Consider the following 21,614-nt stretch of genomic DNA (forward strand, 5'->3'; position numbering starts at 1 on the left):
GCTAATGCATGCGGGGCTTAAAATCTAGATGAGGGGTCGATAGATGCAGCAAACCACCATGGCACATGTATACCTATGTAACAAGCCTGCACATTCTGTACATATATCCCAGAACTTAAAATAAAATTTTTAAAAAATGGTTAAGATGGAGCTGAGGGCAGTGACTCATGCCTGTAATCCCAGCACTTTGGGAGGTTGAGATGTGGATCCCTTGAGGCCTGGAGTCTGAGACCACCCTGGGCGACATGGCAAAACCCCATCTCTACAAAAAATAGAAAAATTAGCCGGGCATAGTGGTGCGTGCCTGTAATCCCAGCTACTCAGGAGGCTGAAGTGGGAGGATCACTTGACCCTAGGATGTCAAGGCTGCGATGAGTCATGATCGTAACACTGCACCCTAGCCTGGGTGACAGAGCAAGACCCTGCCTCTAAAAAATAAAGAGTGGTTAAGATGGTAAATTTTGTTATTGTAACATATTTTACTATGATTAAAAAATTGAAAAACAAAACAAAATCAATAGCAAAAAAGTAACTAAAACCCAAAACTTCATCTATCTGGACAGTAACCCAGAGCTGTCTCCCCTGCATCTTGCTCCCTCCCCAACCCTCTGAAATCTTTAGGACAGTGAGATTCAAGGATGAATGTGAACATTCCTAATAGCGGGCAGACACGCAGGGGCGCACAGTCGATCTGACTTAAAGCTGGATGAGAACAGATCCCTCTGATCCCTCTAGAAAGGATGTGGCCTTCATTAGAACAAATTGGCACCAATGTCTTTTCTGTCTTTTCCAAAGGATGAGTGAGCTCAGAGCTTGACAAAGACATGAGCCTCCATTTAAATGACAGCCGCCAGCAATCAGCCTTTATGAACACAAGGGCCTGAGAAACATTGGTGCAGAGCCAGGGTGGGCTGATGGAAACAGAACAAAGCCGGGTGGCAGGGGTCCTCAGTCCTGTGAAATAAGGACAAGCCCCCCACCAGCTTCTCCTGCCTATCACGCCTCAGGGTTTGAAACTGCAGCGCCAGCAACAGGCTCTTTCAGAGGAGATCTGGATATCCCTAGGAGTTCTCGGTAAAGGCTCAGATACTCCCAGCCGTGAGCAAGGAAACAGGACACACTTTGGAAAAGGCAAATGTGGACCCTGTCCCCCAAGGGGACTCATTAAAATGATCGTCACTCGCTAGCTCCCTTGGCAGTCTCTGCCAGCACACACGGTTTGGTCTGTGTGCTCTGGTGCCCTTGTGGAAGGCTTCTGCTCTTATCGTCTCTGGTTCCCTCCGGGGAGCTCATCTGCCTGCCTGCCTGCCTTTCAAACTCAGGCACCATAAAGAGACCCTTGTCCATGAGACAGGCGGCCTGGTTTGAAGCCTCTTGGTCACTTCTCCTCTCCAGGCCTCAGTGCTCCTCAGCTGGGAAGGAGACTAGGACCCCCTACTTGGCAGGTTTATTTGGATTAAAGGAGGTGGTGAGTAAGAAGACACACCTTATAGATCTCTGTCCAGACGTGACCACAACTCTGACTTCCCGTCTGGCATCCCAGCTATCTGCTCACCAAGTCTCGGTGTCCTCCTCCCATGTAACAGCTTGAGGCGAGTAGGAAAACAGTGGCTTGAGTCCTAGCTCTTCCAGCTGTGTGACCTCAGCCTGGTCAATCGCCCTTTCTGGTCTCTGTATCATCTCCGGTAAAATGGGGGAGGGGGCTCCCTCAAATTATCCTTTTGAACTCAGAATTACTCTAAGGATAGCTAATACGTTCTGAGTGGACTTTACACTAACCGATTCATTAAATCCCCACAACCCAGATGTCTTTGTCTGTTTTGTTTTCTGTTGCTTAAAACAGAATATCTGATACTGGGTAATTTGTAAAGGAAAGGAACTTATTTCTTACAGTTATGGAGGCTAAGAAGCTCAAGGTCAATGGGGCTGTGTCTGGTGAGGGCCTTCTTGCTGGTGGGGACTCTACAGAGTCCTGAGATGGCACAGGGCATCACAGGGTGAGGGGGCTGAGAGGACTACCTCATGTCTCCCTCCTGCCAGCTTCTCCACAGCCCCATTCCCATGGTAACCCCTTAATCCACTAATCTATGAATGGATTAACCCATTCATGAAAGCGGAGCCCTCAAGACCCAATCGTCTCTTAAGAGCCCTGTTTCTCAATACCCCCACATTAGCGATTAAACTTCAACATGAGTGTTGGATGGAACAAATATTCTAACCATAGCACCAGAGAGCACAGTACACACAATATACAGATAAGGGAACTGAGGCTCCGAAATGTGATTACTTGCTTAGAAATTCTGGAGAGACAGAGCCAGGATTTGACCCCATGCCATCATCCTTAACCACCACACCAACACTGTTCTGTGCATAGCACTATGGTTAAGGGCACAGTCATTGGGGCTGGACAGCCTGGCTGTACAGGGCCCTGGGAATACGTGCATATTTGTTCCATGCCTTAGTTTCCCCATATACGAAATGAGAAAGGATCATAATACCCCTTCCTTTTGAAATTGCAGGGGGCTCTGCTGAGCGCTCCACGAGCCGGGCTCTGAGCTGCACACTCGCATTTCACTCTTGCATAAATCCTCCCATGGTGCAGCCAAGGAAACCGGAGAGAGTGGCTGAGTCACTTGCTCCAGGTGACTCTATTAGTAAGTTGTGCAGCTGGGATTAAAATCCAACTCCTTGACTTCAAAGTCCATATTTCAATTACTCCACTCCACGTTGATGCAATGCCCTCAGACTCCACATTTAAAACCCGACTGCAAAGTGCACCCCCCGACAGGCTGCCTTACTCATCTGCTTCCCCGATGGGACCTGAACCCCAGGCCTTGTGTTTGACTCATTCCTTTCCAGCCAGCCACCAGCGTTTGTGACTAACTGACCCCTTAATGGAAATGTCACTCGGATCCGTTCCTTCCTCTCCAACCCTGCTGTCCCCCTCCAGCCTAGACCCCCAAAGCTGAGGACAATGGAGACCAAGTACCCATTCCAAAGTGTAGCATTGCAAAGGGGCTGAGAAAAAAAAATGCTCCTGGTCCCTCACCCCTTCAAGGCTGAGTGGCTAGGGAGCCACGTGTGTGGTGGGAGGCTGGAGAGGGAGGTGTCTTTGTAAGTGGCTGTGGCTAGTGCTGGTGGCAGGCAAATTTCAGAGAAGAGAAAGAGCCAAGCCTGGACCCAGCCCAAGATGGGCCTGTGGGCTGTCAAGGTCGAGGGGCAGGAGCAGGGAGGGGCCCGGCTGGCAGCACTGCCCACCCCACCCTGGCTTCATGTGTAGTCCCTTCTTCCAGCCTGCAGAATCTCTCAACCTACCCCCCACTTCTAGGGCTCGCCTTGGACACTTAAGCTAGATCGGGAGACAGATGGTATTTGAGGAGGAGCTGCCAGGTACCCTTGGTTCCTCGCTGGACACACACAAATGGCCACCCAGGTGAGATCTCAGGTGCCTCCACCTCACCATAGGCCGGTTAGGTTTATGCGTACCTATTTTACATATGAGGAAAGGAAGTTTCCCCGAGCCCAAGGACTCAGCTTCCCTGCCTCCGAGTGCAATGGCTGCAGAACCCTGGGGGCCACCGGAAGATGCCTTTCCTAGAGGAGCTGCAGAGGTGGCCACCACTCCTTAGGGTCCATTGGGCAGGAATCAAATGTACCCTGGACATGCCCTGGGTGCCAGTGACCCACATATGGAGAACATAAGGTTTGAGGCCTCGAGGAGTCCACAGCCTCGTCGGGGAAACACATTACAGATAGTGCAACAGAAACTGGTGCTGGGACCACTGGTGAGCCAAGCGAGGGGCCATGGTGGCTGTTTTGAGACGCGCTCCAGAGGGGAAGGGGGAGAGTAAAGGGAGGACGGGGCTTCCCAGGATGGACTTGGCTGCCTCCTCACCCAGCAGGGACCAGTCCACAGACATTTTGAAGGGGAGTGTCAGAACGTGAGCTGGGGAACCTGAGTCTGACAACTTCTGGGTTCAAATGCCAGCAGTACCCCCACAGACCAGGGGCCTCAGGGCAAATGACCGAATGTCTCTGAGCTTTGATTTTCTCATCTGTGACGTGGAAAGATTATACTGTAGAGTTCCAGGGCTGCCACAGGCAAGAGCCCAGTACAGTAAAAAGTGGCAGGAGGAACAGACCAGCAAGCAGGGGCTGCAGGAGGCCCTTGAGACAGTGAGGGGCACCCCCACCCCACCCCTACAGCATCCTTGGCCGGCCACTCCTCCTGGTCTTTCTTTCCCGGGCCTGGACTCAGGCACGCACTTTCCAGCCAACACCGAGGGCCCCCCACAAGGTGGACACACATTTCCTCCTCGGTTCTCGGCCCCTCCTGAGCCTGTGTGGGAACAGATGTCCTTGTTTCCTGCCCAAATCTGCGAGCTGGATTGGCTCCTTTTGCTGCTTCCAGGGAGGCAGAAACTCTGGATGGAAATCTCTGGGCTTCCCTGGAGAGGAAAGCTCTCTTTTTCCTGGCTTCTGCCCTCCTCTCTGGTCTGGGTTCCCAATATCAGCATCCACTACTGATGTGTGAACACTTCTGGGCCCCAGCTGAACCCTGCACCCCGCTTGGAAGCCCTCAGACTGGCGTGTGCTGATTGAATATACGTACGATCCTTCATCTGAATGATTCCCCACCTCTGCTCAGAACGGGGGCGGGAGGAGAACCAAGAAAGGGCAGAGCAACTAGGGACTAAGCCTGGGCAATCAAAGGCAAAGACATCAAGAAGGGAATGAACATTTATTGAGCACCTAATATATGCTAGGAATAAATAAGGAAGGTATAGCAAGTACTGAGCCTTGCACCGGTAATACACAGTATGGTAGGAAATGGTCACTGCCTTGAGTCTCTGGGAGAGATTATACACACGTCTCACCTGGCCTCATTTCCTTCCCATTATAATCCTATACATAGGTACCACTGGCTCTACCTTACAGATGAGGAGACTGAGGCAGCTCAGGTCTTGAGACCGGACCTAGTTGGAGACTTCAGGACGGACACAGACACTCTCTTTGTCCCCAACCTCTTTACCACCCCCTGGGGAAAAGGACCCTTTGTTCACAAGTACACCCCAAGAGGTACATGTTTTCTCAATAAATGTTTTTTGAGGCCAGGCGTGGTGGTTCACATCTGTAATCCCACCAGTCTCCCCAAACTCCTTCACTGGGAGTTTGAGCACCCACGAGTGCCAGCCCTGGAGTCACAGAGAGGAGGGTGCTGCAGCTGGTCCCTGCCCTCAAGGAGCTCACAGTCTGCAGGCAGCAGGGAAAGAGGCAGATGCTAGAGGAGAGGGAAGGATGGGGGTCGAGGGAAGAGAAAGATGTGTGTGTTTCATTGCTAGGTGATATATACCAGCACTGAGAGAGTGTGGTGGGGGAATGGGTTTGAAGATTGCCAGGGTGACCAACTGTCCGTGTTTGCCCAGGACTGAGAGGTTTCTCAGGATGCAAGCATTTCAGTGCTGACACTGGGAAAATTCTAGGCCAGCTGGGATGAGTTCATCACCTAAAGCCTGTGTTCAAATCCTGGCTCTGCCATGTGCCTGGTGAAACCACCAGTTACCTAATTAGCATCCCATCACCCATCTTTTAGAAATGACTTGATTACAGTCTAAAGGCCTTTCCTGTGCAATTCTCTTTCTCCCTCTTCCCCTCTTTTAAAAGTGTATCTCAGTTCAAAAAACTTTTATTTTTATTTTTGTATTGAGATAGTGTCTCGCTGTGTCACCCAGGCTGGAGTGCAGTGGCACAAGCACAGCTTACTGCAGCCCCGACGTCTTGGACTAAAGAGATCCTCTTGCCTCAGCCCCTCAAGTAGCTGGGACGACAGGTGCGTGCCACCATGCCCGGGTAATTTTTGTATTTTTTGCAGAGACAGGGTTTCACCATGTTGCCCAGGCTAGTCTTGAACTCCTGGACTCAAGACGTTCTCCTGCCTTCGCCTCCCAAAGTGCTGGGATTACAGGCATGAGCCACCATGCCTGGCCTCAAAAAACATTTATTGAGAAAATATGTTGTACCATAGACTTTCCTAGGCTCTGGGGAATGAAAGAATGTTCTTGCCCCTTTTATCAGCAGAGTCAATGACTGGGAGAATGATTAGATGGACAGGGGAGGAATCCATGATGCCTCTTGCAGACTGAAACCAACTGCAGCAGCGGAGGCTGGTGTTCTTCCCACTAACCTCCCCCTTCCAGATGTCCCTCAGGAAGAGAGGCCACGGGGACCTTGGAGGGACTACTCCTGACCGTGTATGGAGAACTGGACCTTGGTGTAAGGAATGGACCATGGCAGCCAGGGAGGGGCCCCCTCAGCTCTCCATTTAACCACAAATTTGCCACTCAGCAGCAGATGGGGCAGTTAGCAGATGCTCTCCAACTTTGTGATCCACCTCAGCTTCTGAGCTGAAGCCTTGCTCTTCTGGGGAAGCTTTCAGCCAATGACTCAGGGTGAAAAGGGCACCACAGAGACAAGCCACTTGTGCCTGATGCAAAAACTCCCTCCTGGGCAATCTCAGCCCCAGAGCTCCCTACTGGGGTGGCCAACACTTTCTTAGATCAGCACTGAAGTCGGAGACTCTCCCTGCCCGATTTTGTTTCTGGCCCCATCTCAGTGTTTGCTTCCTGGAGGGTCCAACTGATAAACGCTACCTATAAAACAAATCTGCAATCCATCCACATCTTTCTACCACTGACAACTCCAAGTTGCCATTACTTGGAGAAGCACCTGGATGGAGGCATAGCCCTCCAATTGTCCACCCCCCTCCCACATTTCCTCTTGTTTTTTTGTTTTCATTTTTGAGACAGGGTCTCTGTCGCCCAGACTGGAGTGCAGTGGCGTGATCTCGGCTCACTGCAACCTCTGCCTCCCAGGCTCTAATGATTCTCTTGCCCCAGCCTCCCGAGTAGCTGGGATTACAGGCATGCACCACTACCAGCTGGCTCATTTTTGTATTTTTAGTAGAGATGGCGTTTCACCATGTTGGCCAGGCTGGTCTAGAACTCCTGACCTTGGCCTCCCAAAGTGCTGGGATTACAGGCGTGAGCCAACGCTCCCAACCCTCTCTTATCTCTTTGTAACTCAGTTGGAGGGCTGAAGCAGAGAAGTGATATCACCTGCTTTGTGTTTTTAAAAGACCACTCTGGCAGTTCGAGACCAGCCTGGCCAACATGTTGAAACTCTATCTCTACTAAAAATACAAAAATTAGCTGAGCATGGTGGTGTGCACCTGTAGTCCCAGCTACTTGGGAGGCTGAGGCAAAAGAATCGCTTCAACCTGCGAGGCAGAGGTTCCAGTGAGCCGAGATCACGCCACTGCACTGCAGCCTGGGTGACAGAGCGAGATTCTGTCTCAAAAATAAAAAATAAAATCATACTAGGGGATCAACAGACCAATTTAAACAAGATTTGACTCCAGCCTCTGGACCCATTTATCCAAACTGTCCCCAGAGTCTCAGAGGGCAGCTCAGGTAAAGGAATCAGACCCACTCCCTTCCCAGAGCCTGTAAATCTCTACACGGCCCCCACCTTCCTGCCCAGCTTCCTCCCTCCCCTACATCTCACTCTGCTCTAGCCCCACTCTGTTCCTTCTGTTTCTGAAACATACCACGCTTCTTTCTGCCCCAGGGCCTTTGCACTGGCTGTTCCCTCTGCCTGGAATACACCATCTTTCCCCCAGACTTCTGCATGGCTGTTTTCCCGGGTCATTTAGGTCTGACCACCTTATAAATACTGCCCACTTCCCAATTCCCCGCTTCCCACTTCCTGTAACTTTCTATAACATCACTTTAAGACTTTTCTTTGTCATTCTCATCATTATTGGAAATTAACTTGTTTACTTAGCTATTCATTTGTTTACTGCCTGCCTCCCCACTGGAATATAAACTGTGTGAGCTTGTCTAGTTCCCAGCTTTCCCCAGGCTTGGCACTATGCCTGGCACAATGTAGGTCTCAAAACATATTTTCTAAAATGAATTCCTATATTTGTTATATATGGCAGAATTCCCTTAGCCTAAGAATGGAATGAAAGTGAAGAAATTAAAAAAAAAAAAAAAAAAAAAAAAAAAAAAAAAAAAAAAAAACCTAGGAGTCATGACAATTCAGAGGGAAAATATAGGAACTATTCCAGTTTTAGGGAAGTTCCCCCGAGAATACTTCTCTGACCATCCCTTGAGGAATCCTGTGTTAGGATTAAGGGGGGGTCTCTCCCAGGACCTAGGAGAAATGGGCTTTGGGACCTCTCTGTCCTCTCCTCCTTCCTCTGCCTGCAGCAGCGGCATTAGGAAACTAGTTCAGCAAACATTCACCGAGAAGCTTCCCTGAGCAGGCTTCATGCTTAGTGCTGGGGATAGAGATGGGTCAAGGAAGAAGGGAGAGGCTCGGCGCCATGGCTCACGCCTGTAATCCCAACACTTTGGGAGGCCAAGGCAGGTGGATCACCTGAGGTCAGGAGTTCGAGACCAGCCTGGCCAACATGTTGAAACTCCATCTCTACTAAAAATACAAAAATTAGCTGGGCGTGGTGGTGTGCACCTGTAGTCCCAGCTACTTGGGAGGCTGAGGCAAGAGAATCGCTTCAACCTGCGAGGCAGAGGTTCCAGTGAGCCGAGATCACGCCACTGCACTGCAGCCTGGGTGACAGAGCGAGACTCTGTCTCAAAAAAATAAAAATAAATAAAGTCATTCTAGGGGATCAACACACCAGTTTAAACAAGATTTGACTCCAGCCTCTGGACCCATTTATCCAAACTGTCCCCAAAGTCTCAGGGGGCAGCTCAGGTAAAGGTAGCACCATTTGGTGCCCCAGTCACAGTGGCTCTGCTGCTCTTGGCAGCAGCCCTCTCTCTTGGCATCTCCTGTCCTTCCCTGGACTTCCTATGACAGTTTCTCCTGGAGATGCTATCTCTGTGCTTCTGTCTTCACAGCACACGTGTAGATATACCAGGAGTCCCGATGCCTCATGCATCCCCAGGACTTTAGCAGGGCCTACCGCTGGCCTTTACCTTCCAAGAGCCCAGCCCATTTCTCTGTCCATAAGACGCTTCCTCCAAGCCCAGCTGCCTGCACTGGGTTTTGAGGTCACAGCTTCAGTGAGTGCCAGCACACATCCACGCACACACAGCACTCGGGTTCCTGGCATGCAGCGCTTGTGTTTGCTTCGCTCCTCTTTCACAACTCAGGTATGGATGAAAATCCCTGGCTCCTAGAGATGGGTGAGCAGAGTGGACACCATCCTAACGTGTGTGGAGGGAGGTGGAGCACGTGTGCCTGGGAACACTGGACAAAATCTCAGTGGCTGCAGAGTGTCCCCCAGGGCTGTGGCCTCCTGGGAAACATTCTGGTCTCTCCGCACCACCAGTGCTATGTGAAGTCCACTTGAAACCACAGTGGTAGCCGTGGTGGACCAGAGATCCTGGTTTGCTCCTTCCCTTCAAGTCAAAAATGCAGGCTTGGAAGAGAGACAGGGCTGGGAATAATCACAGCCCTCCCAGCGCCCTTCCAGCCCTGGGAATCCATATTGGTCAGGAAAGGCCTCATGGAAAATTGGAGCTGGAGATAAATTGTGGAGGATAGTAGGATTGTTTTTAAGTTTTTAATTGCAAAGTTAATTTTCAACAAAATATATATAGACATTTTTGACAGGAGAAAGTAAAACGCTCCTCCGCCACCCCCACAGCACAGCCCACTCCCATTCCTGCTGTTCCTTCTGGGCCTGGTCCACATGCCCACCAGGCACGTGGCATCGCTTGCCAACGAAGGCAGACTGCAGTGGGGGGCGGGGAGGCGTTCTCTGGACCTGTGATGCTCTAAGCCCCCAAGGATTCAGAGGAGAGAATTTCCATCAGCCTCTGAGATCACAGGAAGATTTTGTAATGAGGGTGGTGGGGAGTGAACTCTGCTCCTTCAGAACGTTGGAGGTGGGGGTGATGGGCAGATGGCCACAGTATCTCAGTAAGTTAGGTCAGTAACTTAGGTCAAAATCCGCGCCTCCCCCAACCCCCAAAACTGGCCTCTTCTCCTCTAACCGCTCCCACTCCAGCCCCATCCACAGTCTGGTCCAGTGAAACGTGCCTGAGCTCGCAGGCGGCTCCAACGCAGCCACCTGGCGACCTTGGACAGCGGCCTGACCTCCGGTGCCTCAGTTTCCTCATTTCTATTGTGAGCCTGTCCAGGGCGAATCTCAATTGCGACCGAGCTTGTGGCGCCCCCAGCGCAGAGCCCCTCCCGGAGGAGAGCTCCCTCCTGGGTGGCTGTGAGCATAACCGGCTTGGGGAGGGGGCCAGAGCACCGGAGGGTTGGGATGGGGGTCACCCAGGAGCCCCGCCGCGCGGCCCTCGGGTCGCCGCCCCCTGCGCTGTGACCGCGACAAGATAAGGTCCCAGGTGCTGCCCTCGCTCCTCGCCGCATCCCCGGCGGCGCCCCCAGCCCGGCGCCCGGCACGGAACGGGTGCGGGGCTGGGCCAGGGCCGGCCCGGGGGAGCGAGTGGGGCGGGGCCGCCGCGCCCGCTCCCCCTCCCCGCCGCCTGCCGCCTTCTCCTCCTCCCGCCGCCCGGGCTCAGAGCGGCGGCAGCAGCGGCCGCGGCGACAGCTCCGGCTCCGGCTCCGGCTCCGGCTCCGGCTCCAGCGCCTGCCCCGCTCGGCCCAGCGCGCCAGGGCTCCGCGCCCCGACCCCGCCGCCGCGCCTGCCGGGGGCCTCGGGCTCCCCCGCCGCCCGCCTCACGCTGAAGTTCCTGGCCGTGCTGCTGGCCGCGGGCATGCTGGCGTTCCTCGGTGCCGTCATCTGCATCATCGCCAGCGTGCCCCTGGCGGCCAGCCCAGCGCGGGCGCTGCCCGGCGGCGCCGACAACGCCTCGGTCGCCTCGGGCGCCGCCGCGTCCCCGGGCCCGCAGCGGAGCCTGAGCGCGCTGCACGGCGCGGGTGGCTCAGCCGGGCCCCCCGCGCTGCCCGGGGCACCCGCGGCCAGCGCGCACCCGCTGCCGCCCGGGCCCCTGTTCAGCCGCTTCTTGTGCACGCCGCTGGCGGCCGCCTGCCCGTCGGGGGCCCAGCAGGGGGACGCGGCGGGCGCTGCGCCGGGTGAGCGCGAAGAGCTGCTGCTGCTGCAGAACACGGCCGAGCAGCTGCGCCAGACGGCGCTGCAGCAGGAGGCGCGCATCCGCGCCGACCAGGACACCATCCGTGAGCTCACCGGCAAGCTGGGCCGCTGCGAGAGCGGCCTGCCGCGCGGCCTCCAGGGTGCCGGACCCCGCCGCGACACCATGGCCGACGGGCCCTGGGACTCTCCTGCGCTCATCCTGGAGCTGGAGGACGCCGTGCGCGCCCTGCGGGACCGCATCGACCGCCTGGAGGTGAGCGCCGCGCGCCGTCGGGGGAGCTGCCCGGGTGGTGTGAGGGGCCGCCCCGCCGCGGTCGCCCCGCGGTCCCCGAGTCTCCGGTCTCCCGTCTGTATTCTGGGGACGATCGCGCCTTCCTCGCTGGCAAGGCGGGGGGATTCCGATAGGGAACGCCGGCAGGCGTCTGGCACGGTGACTGAGGCACAGGGGACGCGCCAGAAAGATTCGCTCCCCACCCTTTTCCCTCTCCAGGCACCTCTCTGAGCCTCAGTTTCTGTGTCTGTAAAATAGGTATAACAGTGTCCACCTGTAGTGGAAATGGAATCAAATGTAGGGGTGTGAAAATGCTTGGCACGTACTAGGACCTCATTAAATGTCCCTTCTTTCGGACACCCCCAAATCAGCACCAGCTCCACCCTCACACTCTGGCCAGGAGATGGAAGCGCTGTCCAAGGGACTCGGGGTCCTCCCCTCATTACACAGAGCCGGGAACAGAGTGCCCCATAAGACAAACCTGGGTGCCCCTCATCACTTCCCTACCCTGAATCTCCCCCTCTGGCTCAGACTACGACCCAAACCGCAGGAGCTCAGGTGCCAGGCACCCAGCCTCACACACCTGGAAGCCCACAGCTCTTGGGTGGGGGCTGAATGGCGAACAAGGCCCCACCGAGCTCCTCCTCCTCCACTCACCTTTTCCAGGCTTTCCTGACTCAGGCTTGGGGCTCAGACATAAGGAGTCCAGCATGGGGGAACCCACTCTTGGCTGTCATGTGACCCTGGGCCAGTCATTTCCCCCCTGGAGTCCCATGGCCACCTTCCTCCCTGTAAGAATGAATTTGGGATTCCCAGAAGTGCAAGGCAGACAGACTGGGCAGGACAAACATCCGGGACACATTCACCACGCCAGCCATGGACTGACTTCCAGACCACAAGGAAGGGGGTTAAGCAAAAAAATCAGATCTGTGGAAGGAAGAGGAAGAAAGAGGCCAAAGCCGGCGCTGCCCCCTCTGCTACCTCCACCCAGGTGGAGTGAATCAGGCAAGTTGGAGGGAGGAGAGAGGCAGGGAGTAAATGCAAGGACCCCTTACCCCCGGGGCTGTTTAAGTTAAATCCTGGGCAACCAGCACAGGTGATGCCCACTCGCAAGGCTGAGGATGTTGTGGTCCGACAGCCCTCAAAGATGCCTGTACTGGTGTCAGCACTCTCCCTACAGGGTGTCAGAGTGCAGCCAGGCAGCCATTGCAGCCAACCCCTCATCTTACAGATGAGAAAACTCAGCTCAGAAACGTCCTAAGAGGTCTGGTAGAAGCAGGAGAAAAGCCGGGCCCATACCCACCTCTTCCCCGACTCCAGCTCTGGTGGATTTCTAGGATAAGAGAACCAAGAGCCTGAAAATAATCAGGAAAAAGCTGAAAGTATGCAATGAAGGGAAGTCTTAGTTTTCTCACCTGTAAAATGGGGATAGTAATAGCACCTACCTCTTTGGGATATTAGGAGGATTAAGTACTTTATATGAAAGGCCAAGAATAGTGTCTGGGACACAGGTATGTTCAGTCAATTTGAGTGATTGCTATTTTTATCATTAAGCTATAATATTACTCATTTTAAAAATACAGTCAAAACTCAAAATAGGAGCAAACAGGTTTTAGGCAACAGGTTTTACTCATGTAAAAAACAATTTTTGACTTTCATTAAATAAACTTCCTCGTGCCTGCCATAGCCCCTCTCCCCACACCCAGATGGCACAGGTGGCTCCTCCCACGTCTGGGGCTGGCAGGCTTGGACCTGCCTTGGAGCTGTGCCCCCAGCACCTGCAGCACTTGGCAGGGTGGCCTCCCTTCCGGTTAGCCCGCTGAGGTTGGGGGGATCCTGGGCGCTGGGATTTGGCAAGAGGTCAGCCTTCCAGGCTGGGGGAGCCCTGGCTTCCCCATGGATACTTTCTCCTCTTTTCTGAGTGCAGCAGCCACAGACAGAGAAGGGCAGGGGCCTGCTTGGCCACCACGTCTGCCTTCTGAGTGTGGCAACAGCCACAGCTAGTCTTTTGGGGGCCTCTAGGAGGGTCTGGGGCTGGAGCTGGAGCCCAGCAGACACAGGGTGAGACCAATTGGCTCAGCGGAGTCACATGCACCCATTAGCCACTGTCCAATCTCTCCCCTCTCTTCTCATTCAGTAACCTCAAAGTCCTCAGATTTTCAGGGTCTCCTTTCCCTCCCAGGATACACTGAAAGTGCTCTTGCTAATGTCCCCAAGATGATAAATGAGGACTTCTCAGTCCTTATCTTGGTGGAACCCTCTCTGACACCTGACCCTGCCTATCATCCCCTCTTGCAGGTCTCCATGACCTGGGCTTCCAGCCGCCTCTCTCAGCACCCCTCCTCCTCCCTCTGTCTGCTGCCTCTGTCTCCCTGCAGGGTCCTCCTCCTTTAAGGGGTATGCCCCTCTTGGCCCTCACTTTCCCTGGGTGCACTCAGCCATGCCCTGAGGCTTCCCACACCCATTCCACGGAGGGGCCCCAAACCAAAACTCAGTGTCCAGCCCAGGTTTCCTTCCCAAGCTCCAGATTTGGCATCGACACATCAGCCTCCTGAGCATCTCCCTCTGGTTGTCCCATCAGCCCCCTAACCACACTGTGTTTCAGCTTGAACCGGGTACCTCCACGTGCCCTGAGAAACCATCCTTGGCCCCTCCCTCTCCCCCCAGTTCTTACTGGCCTCATCTCTGCACGCTTGCAGCTGCCTTATCTCTGGTCTCATGACTTCCGGCACACGCTTCCGTCCATCCTTCTCCAGGCAGCCCCAAGGGTCTTCCTTAAGCCCACCATGGGGCTCTCCTAGGGTGCAAGCTCCTCAGTCCACTCCTAAGCTACCACTTCGGATGTCGTCCCCCCTCCTGACCCCTCTCTCAGTTCATTCCTGCCTCTGCCTGGATCACCCCCAGCACATTCCTGCTCCTCATTTCGGAGTCCACTCCAAGGACACCTCCTCTCAGGAGCCATCCCTGTTCACACTCTGTCCCCTTCCTATCCCCACCTGGGCTTCCATAATCGTCACACTTCCCTGCTGGCCCCACCAGGCACATCCGTGCATCACCTCCCTCCTACAAAAGGGAAGGGAAGGTCTGATTGGCATGTCCTCTCCCCAAAGCCTCAAGTGGGAGCCACATTTAAGGGCTTAGGGGAAATGTCTTCTTTTCCATTTTTACTTGTGTTGTTATTGTTGTTCATTGAAATAAGTCAAAAGGTTTTGGGGAGAATACTGCATTCGATTGCGTCATTTTCTCCCTTTTTGCAGCCCCCTTTCGGTCCTTATCCATATGCAGCCATTGTTTGAGAGCTGCTGTGTAATTACCATTTTAATGACGCCATAATATCCTGGGATTCATCTGCAGCTCCGCATCCATCAGTCACTTGACCGGCTCCTGTTACTGGAGATGTAGGTTGTTTCTAAATTATTTTTCTTCCAGATGTTCATTGCAGGATCCGTTTCATGCAGAGAGCTGTTTGTTTGTTTATTTTTGAGTCTGTTGATTTCTTTAGGCTGAATTCCCAGGAGTGGTATTACTGGGTACTGGGTCAGAGGATATCGACTTTTTTTTTTTTTAAAAGACAGAGTCTAGCTCTGTCGCCCAGGCTGGAGTGCAGTGGCGCAGTCTTGGCTCACTGCAACCTCCACCTCCCATGTTCAAGCAATTCTCCTGCCTCAGCCTCCTGAGTAGCTGGGACTACAGGCATGTGCCACCATCACGCCCAGCTAATTCTTGTTTTTTTAGTAGAGACGGGGTTTTACCATGTTGGCCAGGCCAGTCTCAAACTCCTGACCTCAGGTAATCCGCCCGCCTCAGCCTCCCAAAGTGCTGGGATTACAGGCGTGAGCCACTGCGCCTGGCCAATATTGACTTTTTATGGCTGAGGCCAGGAGCCACTTTCCAAGAGTTGGCCCATTGATGCGGCTACAGGCCATGCATGCATGTTCCCTGTTCCATTTTTGTGTTAATTTAATGTATATATACAACAGAACTTCAAGATTAATTTCAACAGCATTTCTTTGGCATAAACCACATCCTTAACCCAGCCTGGCAAGCTGATTGCCTCCGCCCATCCTGGAGTGGGAGCCAAATAACCATCATAGCGAACGCTTACTGAGCACTTACTATGCGGCAGGCCCTGCGAATTATCTCATTTAATCCTCCTAAAATCTCTATGAGGGAGGTACAAAGAAACCAAGGTTCAGAGAGGTTAAGGAACTGGCCCCAAGTCAGCAGTGGTGCCCAGTGTCTGGCTCTAGAGCCCTCGTTCTTCATCATCAACTCTAGACCCATCTGGAGGGGTCAGACGTCACCCACCTTCGGGAGCATGAGAAAGACAGGTGAGCCGGGCTCAGTGGCTCACACCTGTAATCCCAGCACTTTGGGAGGCCGAGGCGGGCGGATCACGAGGTCAGGAGATTGAGACCATCCTGGCTAACACAGTGAAACCCTGTCTCTACTAAAAATACAAAAAATTAGCCGGGCGTGGTGGCGGGCACCTGTAGTCCCAGCTACTCAGGAGGCTGAGGCAGGAGAATAGTGTGAACCAGGGAGGCGGAGCTTGCAGTGAGCCGAGATTGCGCCACTGCACTCCAGCCTGGGCGACAGAGTGAGACTCCGTCTCAAAAAAAAAAAAAAAATTGACAGGTGAGGGCGGTACCTGTGCTAGTCACTGTCCTGGACCATTTCTGCCTCGGAACCCCAGAGTGAGAGGCGTGGAGGCCAGTCCTTAAGACTTGCCCTGCTGAATGGCTAGATAGCCAGGAGACTTGCTGCCAGACCTTCACTGCTACTGCTGCTGCTGCTGCTAATAACTAATACTTATTAGACACGTACTAGATACATATTAGCTTATTCAGTCTTCAGTCCTATGATGGAGGCTGTACGCATTCCCATCTTACAGATGAGCAAATAGAAGCTCAGAGAGAGTGAAGGACACAGACCCAGGCAAATCCCTGCCCCGCCCCCCACCAACTTCGGTTTTCCCCTCCGTACAATGAATGATGCAGCAGGCCAGATACTCCCTAAACACACTTCCAGCTCTAAAAAGTCTCTGAAATAGGTCAGGCACGGTGGTTCACACCTGTAATCCCAGCACTTTGGAAGGCCGAGGCCGGCAGATCACTTGAGGTCAGGAGTTCAAGACCAACCTGGCCAACATGGCAAAACCCTGTCTCCACTAAAAAATACAAAAATTAGCCAATTATGGTGGCACGTGCTTGTGGTCCCAGCTGCTTGGGAAGCTGAGGCAGGAGAGTTGCTTGAACCCAGGAGGCGGAGGTTGCAGTGAGCCGAGGCGGTGCCACTGCACTCCAGCCTGGGCAACAGAGCAAAACTCTGTCTCAAAAAATAAAATAAAATAAAAAAAATAAAAAAAATAAAATAGTCTCTGAAATAGAAAGGCTGGGAGGCACAGGCTTGAGTTCTTGCTTGTGACTTTAAACTAATCACATTCCCTCTCAGTGCCTTGGTTTTCTTATCTGTAAAACAGGCAGGAGGAAGAGCTAAGTACCAGCCCCCTTAGGCTCTACATTCTGAGTTCTTGGGCAGATGGTTTCTAAACAGAGATTGTGTGCGGCGTATGTTTATGGGGGTTACATGTGTGTGCCGCCCTCAAGCCCCTTCCACCCACTCCCAGAACTATGTTTCTCCGGGAAATCTGCAGATAAACAGCGACTTCGAGGATCTCTTGGTGTCTTCTCTAAATTCCATTGGTTGTCTTTGCTTTTCTCTGATTTTGCTGCCCATTCTAGAAGCTTCTGCCCAGTGGGCACTGGTTCCCCTGACCCTGCCTCTTTGGCAGTGAAGAGGGCTTGGGAGAAGGGAGTGGCTGGGGGCTGCGGAATGTGGAGAGAGGGCTTTTGCTATTGGGCTTTGGTTGGAGGATGTGGACCCACAATGTCCTCCCTCCCCCACAGTGCCCCTTCCAGCCCCGAGAGAGCTGCAGTATGGAACGTGGAATGTGTTCCTGGTACAGACTCCAGGGCCAGATCACCTGGGTGCAAATTCCAGCTCAGTCACTTGAGAGTTCTGTGACCTTAGGCAAGGTGCTTAACTTTCTCAGCCTCAGTTTCCTGTCTGAAATGGAGATTTGAAAACCTGTTGGGCCGGGCGCAGTGGCTCATGCCTGTAATCCCAGCACTTTGAGAAGCTGAGGCGGGTGGATCATGAGGTCAGGAGATCGAGACCATCCTGGCTAACACGGTGAAACCCTGTCTCTACTAAAAATACAAAAGATTAGCAGAGCGTGGTGGTGGGTGCCTGTAGTCCCAGCTACTCGGGAGGCTGAGGCAGAATGGCGTGAACCCGGGAGGTGGAGGTTGCAGTGAGCACCACTGCACTCCAGCCTGGGCAACAGAGCGAGACTCCATCTCAAAAAATAAATAAAAATAAAAATAAAAAAGCCTGTGGGACTTGTTTATTTTGAGGTTTATCTTACATTCAAGATACATGAGAGGTCACAGATGTCACTTAAACAGACACAAATCGTAAGTGGACAGCTAAATGAAAATGTATGGATGGATACACCTGTGAAAATGCCAGCCAGATCAGGAATTGGAACACTTTCAGCACCCCCAGAAGGCTCCCTGGTTCCCCAAAAGACATTGGCCTTCCAAGGCAACGGCTATTCTGTCTCCTGTCACCACAGTCAGTTTGGCCTGTGTTTGGACTTCGTGCAAATGGACGCAGACAGCTGTGCACCCTTGCATCTGGTGATTTTTCATTCAGTGTCACGTCTGTAGCATCCAGCCTTGTTGCGTGTACCCACGGAGGATTGCCGTTTTCCTTGCCGTGTGGTGTTCCGTTGTGCAGACGAGCCTTCATTCCTTTACCCGTTTTTCTGTGGATGGGCCTGTGGGTTGTTTCTGATTTACAAATAAGACTGCTGTAAACATTCTTAGGATCTCTGTTGGCGGCCGTCAGCCCTCATTTCTCCCTGGATCGAGCCACGGGAGTGGGTTGCAAGAGGGGCATATATTTAGCGTCGGAAGGTACAGCCAAACATTTCCCCACAGTGGCTGGGAGAGTTTACACGCCCACCCGCGTGTAAACCTCGCCAAACTCGGTATGGTCATTTTAAAAACATTCCCGTTTCGGTGGGCGTGTAGTGCACTCACTGTGGTTTTAATTTGTATTGCTCTGATGATTCATGATGTTGAGCACCTTTTCTTTTTTTTTTTTTTTGAGACGGAGTCTCGCTCTACCGCCCAGGCTGGAGTGCAGTGGCCGGATCTCAGCTCACTGCAAGCTCCGCCTCCCGGGTTCACACCATTCTCCTGCCTCAGCCTCCCGAGTAGTTGGGACTACAGGCGCCTGCCACCGCGCCCGGCTAGTTTTTTGTATTTTTTAGTAGAGACGGGGTTTCACCGTGTTAGCCAGGATGGTCTCGATCTCCTGACCTCGTGATCCGCCCGCCTCGGCCTCCCAAAGTGCTGGGATTACAGGCTTGAGCCACCGCGCCCGGCCGAGCACCTTTTCTTATGTTTATTGGCCGTTGGGTAAATCTTTGCCTGTAGGAGGTGGAATGAACTCAGAGGTCGGTGCTCCTCACAGAGTGAAGAAGGTGGGGCACGGGGCCGGGGGCGGGGGGGCCTCTCCCCAGGACAGTCTTGGGCACATCATCCCCGTGGAACTCTGGGGACAGGGATACAAGCAACCAACCCAAAGTGGGAGCACTTAGGTGCTTCCACAGCCCTTGTTTTACTCCAGGGGAAGCTGAAGCTCAGAGAGGCTGAGGGACCTGCCCACAGCCACAGAGGCTGAGTCAAGACCAAGCCAGGATTTCTCACTGAAGTGGGCTATGGGTGGGGGACCTCCATCTGCTGAGGATTTTGGCTGGGGCCTAGAAGGCGTGTGGGCAGGCAGGACCTCAGCAGAACTCCCAGCTGGGCTTCTGGAAGCAGCAGCCTGACAGGAGGGACTTTTGAAGGGAGGAGCAAGGGGCCTGGGGCCAGAGGGGTCTTTAGACAGGGTCTGGGGTCTCGGACCTGGGAGGTACACGGCCAACCCCATCCGTGCTCCCTCTTCCTCATCCTCCTCCCAGTTCATCTTCTTTTCTTCAGCTTCAAAGTGTCATTAGGAGACCAGGATGATCAAAACCACCCTGTCCTTTGCCCACCACTCACCTGCTCCCCGCCTGGGTGGGAGGAGGTGGAGTCACCTGCTGGGCCTGTCCCTGGAGAGGAAGGCAGGGTGACAGCACGGGGTTTCTCTGAGAAGGCTTCCTGACCCCAAACTTCCACCCTGGCAAGACCTGGTGGCCTGGCCATCCCAGAACAGCCTCTGCCTCACCGCCAGCTGGGAGCACCGCCACCGGCGGAACCATGGGGCCATATTTGCCTTTGGGGCCACAGCACCTGGCACTTGGCAAGAGGCAGCAGGGGTGAGCTCACCCTCTGCACCAGGCCTGTCAAGGACCTTACAATTGAATCCCACAAGAACTATGGGACTATTACTATCTCTGTTTTACAGATGAGGAAACTGAGGCTGAGAAAAGTTCAGAAGCTTGCCCAGCTCACTCAGCTGGCATTTCCACCCAGGCAGTCTGGCTCCAGGGCCTGCACCATGATGCACTATACTCTCCTGCCTCTCAACAATAGCAAAGGATAATAGTAATGGTGACAACCACATACTGCCTCTTATGGTTGGCCACACTTCATATCTGTTCTTTCATTTTATCATTATTTATATCCCCAAATGTAGTACTATTATTACACCCATTTTACAGATAACTGAGGGCCAGAGGAGTTAAGCAACTTGCCCAAGGCCACAGATCTAGTAAGCGAAGAGCTGAAAATGACGCTGGCCTGTCTAACGTGAGAGTTCATGTCCACAACCACGACGGACGCCATGTCGCTGCAGCACACATGGATGGATGGATGGATGATGGATGGATGGATGATGGATGGATGGATGGATGGATGGATGGATGAGTGCTCTGCAGCCCTGCCAGAGAAACTCTCAGGGCCCTCTTCTCTCTATATAGAGCATCTCAGTTCAGGCATCAGGGAAGCTGCCATCTGGAGGGTGAGCAGGCACTGGGCAGAGGAGGGGTGGGGGCGGGAGGAATGTTCTTGGAGAAGAAACAGCATGTGTGGAGGCCTTAGGGTGAGAAGGAGTTTGGGGCAGTTGAGCAGCAGAGGACTTTCAGTGGGCGTGGCCTAGGTCCTGTCTGGGGGAGGGCTGAAGCCAGGAGGACAGGGACTTTATTGGCAGGGAGAGGGGGCTGTGGAAGGATTTTAAGCAGGAGAGCAACGTGGCTGGATTTGCCTCTGGCTGCTGTGTGGAGGGTGGGAGTGGAAGCTGTGACCCAGTCCAGCGGACAGTAGCCAGGACTAGGGAGAAGCCTAGGAGCTGAGTGAAGCTCTGGGTGAGACGCAGGGTTAGATTCAACCATGAGAGACACTACTTTATGAAGCTCTGGGTAAGATGCGGGGTTAGATTCAACCAGGAGAGATGCCACTTTAGGATTGTTTTCTTGTTTTTAAAAGAAAATCATTGTCAAGTGTTTCAGATGGGCAACAAGATATAAATACTACTACCTAGGTCCCTGCCCAGGCTCAAGAACCAAACATTTCCAATCATCTGATCCCCATCCAGAGCCTCCCCAGTGCCAGCCACAATCACACACCCCCAAATGGCCACCACGGTCCCGAATGAGTGTTGACCACTCCCACGCATTTCTCATGCGTTTAGCACCTAGTCATGTGCCTTTTAACCACACAGCACATCGAGTTGAATGTTTTACAACTTTATATCGGTGATATCCAGCTGCTCTGTAACTTGCCTTTTCTCTCAATATAATTATGCAACAAAAACATTTCGGGCTGGAGATGGAGAAAGGTGAAGCCCTTCAAGAACTCTTTAAAGAATGTTAGTCACTGCCGGGCGTGGTGGCTCACGCTTGTAATCCCAGCACTTTGGGAGGCCGAGGCAGGCAGATCACCTGAGGTCAGGAGTTTGAGACCAGCCTGGCAAACATGGCGAAATCCCGTCTCTACTAAAAATACAAAAATTAGCCGGGTGTGGTGGCAGGCACTTATAATCGCCTCTATTCTGGAGGCTGAGGCAGGAGAATCACTTGAACCTGGGGGGTGGAGGTTGCAGTGAGCCGAGATCACACCACTTCACTCCAGCCTGGGCAAAAGAAACTGCGTCACACACACAAAAAAATTGTTAGTCGTGACATTAATAGTAGACACGCCTGTGATGCTTCCTATGCCTACTGCACACTAAGCGCTTTCTATCTATGGACTTGGT

The 21,614-nt window shown here is 53.3% G+C and overlaps 1 protein-coding gene across 1 annotated transcript in view; it reads left to right on the forward strand.

Annotated features, from left to right (window-relative positions):
- The first annotated feature begins 1,895 nt into the window (after positions 1 to 1,895).
- Positions 1,896 to 21,614, forward strand: part of NPTXR (neuronal pentraxin receptor) — a 35,140-nt gene continuing 15,421 nt past the window's right edge. The window contains exons 1-3 of the mRNA XM_050806898.1: positions 1,896 to 1,935; positions 10,040 to 10,133; positions 10,316 to 11,345. Coding sequence (XP_050662855.1) covers positions 1,896 to 1,935; positions 10,040 to 10,133; positions 10,316 to 11,345 — 1,164 coding nt within the window. The remainder of the gene's footprint in view (positions 1,936 to 10,039; positions 10,134 to 10,315; positions 11,346 to 21,614) is intronic.

The sequence above is a fragment of the Macaca thibetana genome, chromosome 10 (genome assembly GCF_024542745.1).
Source record: "Macaca thibetana thibetana isolate TM-01 chromosome 10, ASM2454274v1, whole genome shotgun sequence".
NCBI classification, from domain to species: domain Eukaryota; kingdom Metazoa; phylum Chordata; class Mammalia; order Primates; family Cercopithecidae; genus Macaca; species Macaca thibetana.